The sequence below is a fragment of the Galleria mellonella genome, unplaced genomic scaffold (genome assembly GCF_026898425.1).
Source record: "Galleria mellonella isolate WM207_F2 unplaced genomic scaffold, CSIRO_AGI_GalMel_v1 utg38, whole genome shotgun sequence".
Taxonomy (NCBI): domain Eukaryota; kingdom Metazoa; phylum Arthropoda; class Insecta; order Lepidoptera; family Pyralidae; genus Galleria; species Galleria mellonella.
In genome coordinates, this window is record NW_026442090.1 from 5,518,732 (window position 1) to 5,525,388 (window position 6,657).

The window sequence follows — 6,657 nt, forward strand, 5'->3', positions numbered from 1 at the left end:
TTAAGGCGAGATCAGCACTTTTTTTTCTTTATGTAATTTTTAATAAATAAAATGTAGTGACTTATACATTTTATTACTTTCATTTAAGGTGTATTATATTGTCTATTAAACACCGTTTATTATATTAAGCTAGTAATCTTAGTTTTCAAAATTTATAGGTTTCTTTAGGTATTCATTATTCCGTATTCATTATTCTCGAGTGTAGGAGGGGAAGAGGGAGACCAAGGCATAGATACATTAGGCAGATCAAGGAAAAAGTTGGTGTCGTGTCGTATCAAGAGGTGAAGAGACTTGCAGAAAATTGTAGTGAGTGGCAAGAGCTCCACGGACAAGAGCGCAGCTCTTAAATAGGATAGATAGACACATATTGAAGTGTGGTAATGACACAATTATCTATCAACTTTCAAAATCAATTAACAAATTGTCAATGTTTTTGATACATTTATATAAAAAGTGTTCTGCCTATGAACTAAAAAATTAATCAGTCAACAATATTCTTACTGAAAATTTGTTTTTTATTTATTGAATACAAAGATCTTTTATGACAGATTTATATGTAACATATTTTACGATAAACGTTTTAGATCGCTGACAGAGCACTTTAATAATGGGTTCGATCCTGAGCTGCCATTTCTCTAAACTTATCTTTAAAAATGAAACAATTTGATATCATTAAACAAAATCTTTATTATGAGAACCAATAAGAACTAATTTTCTAATAGATTTAAGCCAAACTTATTTTAAATTTAGCTTATGATGAACTATAAAATAATTTCGCGAAATTATCAAATAAATCATCTATATAAGGTTAAGAAATAAGTTTAGAGAATTTGTTCCACAGAATCAGCCCCAATGAGTTTTTAAAATTGACAGATAATTTTGTATTTGAAATGTCACAAAGCGAAAGAGAACGCCTTTAATAGTAATTTTTAAATGTATATAATACCAATTATTCGGTGGTGAGAGGGGGTTGTTGGCAATAGTGACGTCGATGATTAGCAATATATTCAGTAAGGTCGACCTCCACATGGCCCCTACCGAAAACCATCGTATTTAATTTTTTTTTTTTTTTTTTTTTTTTTTTTTTTTTTTTTTTTTTTTTTATAGAACTTAGAATGGCAAACAAGCTGACGGCCCACCTGATGGAAAGTGGTATCCGTCGCCTATAGACATGAGCAGTACCATGGACATAACAGAGTATACTGTTTCGCCCATGATACCCCCATGCGTTGCCATTCCTGAGGACTCAGGTGTTATACCCAGTAAATTCACGCCATATCCCACCCTTCAAACCGAAACACAGCCATGCAAACACAACTGCTTCACGGTTGAAACACGAATGGGACAGAGGTACCCAAGCAATCGACTTTTGTACAAAGTCTCCCTCTTAATTTCCTAGTGTACCAACTGACCTAACTTCGTCCTCATATATCATTCCATTGATAGCGTAAGCGGTTTTCATTTCTATTTTTGTCCATAAAAAATAGCAATTATTCTAATTCTCCGCTTTTACAGCTTTATTTCTAAAATAGATGAAACATTTAGTTTTTTTTTATTATCTTAATTTACTTTTATATTTGCTCCAACAAAAAATCCTTCTTTTCCTTGAAGGTTGCTAAATTTAATTAAAAAAACTTTCATAAATAAAAATATTAGTGGGATAATTCACATTAAGATTCTACACGAACATACATTCAACGTAAGGGCCGGATAATTATTTTTATATCATGGACATACCCATACTACCTATGGATACAAATTTCTTCACAAGAATCATGTAGTAATTGTATGATGTACCTACCAAAGCATGTAAGTACAGTTTATTCTAATAAATTTCTACGTAATCGATTCATGATTACATTAAAGGTGAAATTGAAATTATCAACATCCTTTTATTATAACACTCTACCAATGAAATAGAAAACGAGGTTAGAGAAATATTGAGCCTTCCATAACTTATTTTTTCGTTTTTATTTCTCAAAATGTTCAATTTCCTTGTCAGAACAATACATACTGAATTACTGTATCTGTCAAGCAATTTCAATCTTTGCATTTTTGAAGTGCTTAAATGTATAATTATTGTCAAGAGACTTGTTCCTGTACACACAACTTTAAGCACTGTGTTAGAACTGCATAAATTATTGTAATATTTGGATTTACAAAAACAAGTCTTTATACACATTAATCATAAGTATCAGTAAAACTGCTATATTGTTAGGCATATAAGTATAAATGTAGTCATCTACATTCATCTGAGTCCTTGAAATCAGCCTTGCAATATATTATTAAAGTTTCACTTTTTATCTTATAATTTACGTAAATCCAAAACAAATACACTACCATCACTGGCACTAGCGCCAACTTTCGTGCCGCGTGAATTCCAGCATACTTCAAAAATGCCACCTGTGCCTTTATAGGAATGTACAAGTCCACCAGTTTGTGTCGACCATATGTGTACACATTTGTCAAATGAACCACTGGCAAGAAACTTACCATCTGGAGAGAATGCAACACTATAGACAGGCTCTGTATGTTTTGTTAATGTGTGTATACAAACACCTCTTTCAACATCCCATAGACGTACAGTGGAATCAAAAGAAGCACTAGCTAAAATCAAGTTCATATTTGGATTTTGTGTTCCTGGACCTGTTGGAGACCACTTGATGGTATAAATTTCCTTTGAATGAGCTTGTAAGTCATGAACACAGGTATCTTGTTTCATTGACCAAATTTTCAGTGTCATATCATCTGAACATGAGGCAAGTAATTGCCCCTGTGGATCCCATTTAATGGCATTGACTTCATTCTAAAATATATAATATTCAATTAATACATTTCTACATTCCATGACTAGAAGATAAGTAATATGAATACTTAACTAAAGCATTGAGTAATCAGTAATACGATCAAATTATTGTAACTATGCTGAAATAGGAAAAGTCGTTTAGTTTTATAAATACTAAACTTTGAATTGATACACTCTTGTCAAAATGAGTTGAATACATTTATTACTATTTTAAATTATCAACATCATATCAGTCTTTAACTGTCAACTGCTGAACATAAGTTACCCTTGAGGGATTTTGTCAGTAGTTGCTACACTTAGCAGGCGGATTAGCAACTGCAGTCAGGCTTTAGAGGTGTTCTAAGAGGGATGTTGCTGCCCGTCCCTCGCCCTCCCTTAGTCTTCATCTAATATATATACTATAGAATTAAGATTTACGTAAATAAATATTCTATGCCGGGACCACATGGCCAATCATTTATAAATATAAATAACAAAAAAATGTTCTTCCCAATAAACCCTACATGAATATATTTTATTGTATTCGAGACCCTCGTACAATAAAATTTCTATCGACACTATCTCTATAGACATATAAATTACTTACAGTGTGTCCCTGAAAACTCTTAATAGGTTTATCAGCATTGAGCTTGCATACATGTATGCATTGATCAGTAGAGCAGGATGCAAATGATGTATTTGTCTGCCAGTCAACATCGAGTGCTGGTGCCAAATGAAAGGAGAATTGTTGCGTGCATTGACCAGTAGCAGCATCCCATATAATAGTTGTTTTATCGACCTGAAATTAAGTATGTAAATTATATATAGTATTATTCAAAGTATGAACCCATATTAATCAGAATTAAGTACTGCTATAGTAAATATTTACCCCAGCACTCAATATGTAATTTCCTCTTTTATTCCACTTCAAAGCAAATATTGGTCCCTTGTGTTGCCCTAATGTAGATGCTAAAGTTCCATCTGTGGTCCAAATGCGCGCGTAACCATCATATGATCCTGTTGCTAAGAGATTGCCATCACACTAAAAAAGACCAAAATGTTTTTTGTGTATTAATATACAGGGTGGAAGAGACAGGCTGGCCAAAATTAAAACAGCCGATTCTGATGAATGGTCTGAATCAGATGGCAGATTATTTTTCCACCAGAAATGCACCACAGGCATATAATTAACGATTCTTAGTTTTGACGCCACACAACATATTTGAAATTTTTCGTCCCACATGACACGTGATACGTAGGTATTGCCTAGTCAATAGCAGTTCTCATAGATAGTTTCATATGTTTGTGGTTGTACCTTAAACAGCTGATTATCGAGGTAGGATTATAATATGTATATTACATGGTTGTTTTTATGGTTTTTTTAATAGTATTTCATTGCAAAAAATTTAATTTTTATTTATATTATGACATAATATCATAGATTATATGATGTTAAATGTGAAAACCAGAAAAAAAATTGAATTTTTTTTGAAAATATTCCCACTAGTTTTCAGTTTATAAAAATAGTCTGAATTCACCATTTGTGTTTTTGCCAACTTGCCCCTTATATCCTGTATAGAGTATTTAGGAGAAATAATTATTTTAATGTTATGAATCAATCATAATATTGTAAAGTTTACTATGCTACTATTATTGTTAATAATCTATAATTTCTTCAAATCTAAAACTGTAAATACTAACATTCCAATCTAATGATGTAACATCTTTATTACTTGGTACTTCTGTTCCACCTTTTTGTATACAATGCCGAAGTACTAATTGATTTGGAGTAGTTGCTGGATTGTCGGACATATCCCATATTCTGAAATGTTATTAAAACATTAAGTAATAAATAATATTATAAAAACTTTTCGACTTTTTGTAATTGAAAAGTTTTACTAATCTTAATAATTTATTTTATAAAACTGTGTAGCAGTTTTATAAAATAAATTGAGGATTCCAATTGCACCAATTTCAATCAATTTTGATTTAATCTTTAATGTAAATTGTTAGCATGTTTGTTATATCAATATGATAATAATATTAATAATATAGGTATGTAATTTTGGAAGTAGGCCCATTGTATGTAACTTTTCAAGAAGGTTTTGATTGCTATAAATTTCAATGAAAAACATCACATAACACTATAAAACATATTCACCTTGCAGTACTATCTCCAGAACCACTAGCCAACAAGTCTGTACTTGGGTTCCAAGCACATATGAACACTTCTGACTCATGACCTCTGAGTACAGTAGCTTTGCTTGCAGGTATTTCTATAGACTGATCAACATCCATATTATCTGGAGCACTAGGTGTTGCAGCACCCCCTGTGGTTGAGCCTGTTGTGCAAGTTGTACCCTGAAATAATAATATTCATATATGAATCTCAGATTAACATTTTATCAATCAATAATATAAAAGAGATAAAACATAGTAAGATTTATGTTAGAACTTGATAATTAGGCAGGCAAATTCATGTGCTCAGTAACTGCTTTTAAAGTGTTAGTGAAGGTTACAAACAAAACAGATGTTCATTATTTTCAGATTTGGCTTATTTGGATGTATAAAAAAATTATTGTTTTCAGCATAAATAATTTGACTATAGAATATAATTAGATTGGTTAATGTTCAGGCAATACATACATCTACACCATTCTGTTCACCACCTGACCCTGGTTCCGTCTTAGTAGCTTGCTTCTGAGCATTATGAGCATTTTGTCGAGCTGCCACAATATCTGGTGTGACAGCATCTATTAAACTAAGGCTCTCAGTGAGACGTGTTTCTGTACCTGAAATACAATTAAATAAAATTATAGATACATATTTACATTCTCAATATATGTGACAAATTAATAAGTGTCAAATGAATGTATATGACCATGGTCCATAAATATTTTAATTTACAGCACAAGTAGCAGTGTTGCAACTGTTTCAGATTAAAGGGTATATATAAAGAAATTACTAACTATAGAAGTAAACACTAGATTCTCAGAGATAGCAATAAGTAAGGGCTACCATAAGTAACACCTTGTTTGCCATTCTAAATTATAAAAATAAGAATTCGTTTCCTACAGTTTTTACCTGTATGATAGTCAGTTTACCTTACCAAATCTCTTCACTGTAAAGACATAAGAATTATCTCTTTGTTTTCATTCAAACATGTGATGATGAATATGGTGGTCAAGTCCATATAATGTGTTATTTACACCTCTCAAAGATTACCTCTCAACATAGTCTAACAGTTTTAAAAGGATTTCATTACACAGCAGAAATTAAGGAATAACCTAAACTGTTTTTTTTTTTCTATTAATTATTTGTTGAAAAATCTTCAAATTAGGCCAATTATATATTTTAAACGAAATGCATAATATGTAGAAGTAAAAGACAATTACATCTATGAATTTCAATTTTATAACTTACCATCTTCACCAATCGTAATTTCAGCTTCAGTATATTGTAAACCTTTTTGAAGTATGTTTAGTAGGGCAGCCGGCGGCACTAATGCTCCGTTTATATTACTCTGAGATATGTGAGACTCTATACCAAAAGTATAAGCAGAATGGTGAAATCCTGTAAAAATTTATAAATAATATAAACACTGTACTTATTGAAATAAGAAAACATTTAAAATATTGGTTCTGTTACAGACATAGCGTCGCGAAGTTCAATGAACCTTACCAGACTCCTGTAAATATCGGTATACTAGAAAATTCACTTCATCACTAGAAAAACTCATCTTGTAGAATTTCTACAAATGATTCTGAAAGAGTAATATATTTTATCGCATAAAGATTTTTTATTAAAAATCTATCATGCAGTAAATAAGTACCACAGACTACAAAAAGTCAGAGATTTTCACAGATTAGAGA

General features: G+C 31.4%; 1 protein-coding gene across 1 annotated transcript; it reads right to left on the reverse strand.

The window, feature by feature from the left end:
* Positions 1 to 1,262: 1,262 nt before the first annotated feature.
* LOC113522569 (F-box-like/WD repeat-containing protein TBL1X) lies at positions 1,263 to 6,637 on the reverse strand. Its single transcript, XM_026908300.3, has 8 exons — positions 6,467 to 6,637; positions 6,209 to 6,358; positions 5,432 to 5,577; positions 4,947 to 5,146; positions 4,487 to 4,607; positions 3,675 to 3,827; positions 3,393 to 3,584; positions 1,263 to 2,806 (listed from the first exon to the last, which is right to left on the reverse strand). The coding sequence occupies exons 1-8, from the start codon at positions 6,522 to 6,524 to the stop codon at positions 2,306 to 2,308; spliced, it is 1,521 nt and encodes a 506-aa protein (XP_026764101.1). The 5' UTR covers positions 6,525 to 6,637; the 3' UTR covers positions 1,263 to 2,305.
* Between the last annotated feature and the right edge of the window lie 20 nt (positions 6,638 to 6,657).

Bases quoted from the DNA above. Each gene is read 5' to 3' on its own strand.
- LOC113522569 (XM_026908300.3), bottom strand. From the start codon at position 6,524: ATGAGTTTTTCTAGTGATGAAGTGAATTTTCTAGTATACCGATATTTA. The intron at 6,359-6,466 runs GTAAGGTTCATT...AAATTTTTACAG, and splicing joins CCGATATTTACAGGAGTCTG to GATTTCACCATTCTGCTTAT. The intron at 3,828-4,486 runs GTTAGTATTTAC...GGTCTTTTTTAG, and splicing joins TTACATCATTAGATTGGAAT to TGTGATGGCAATCTCTTAGC.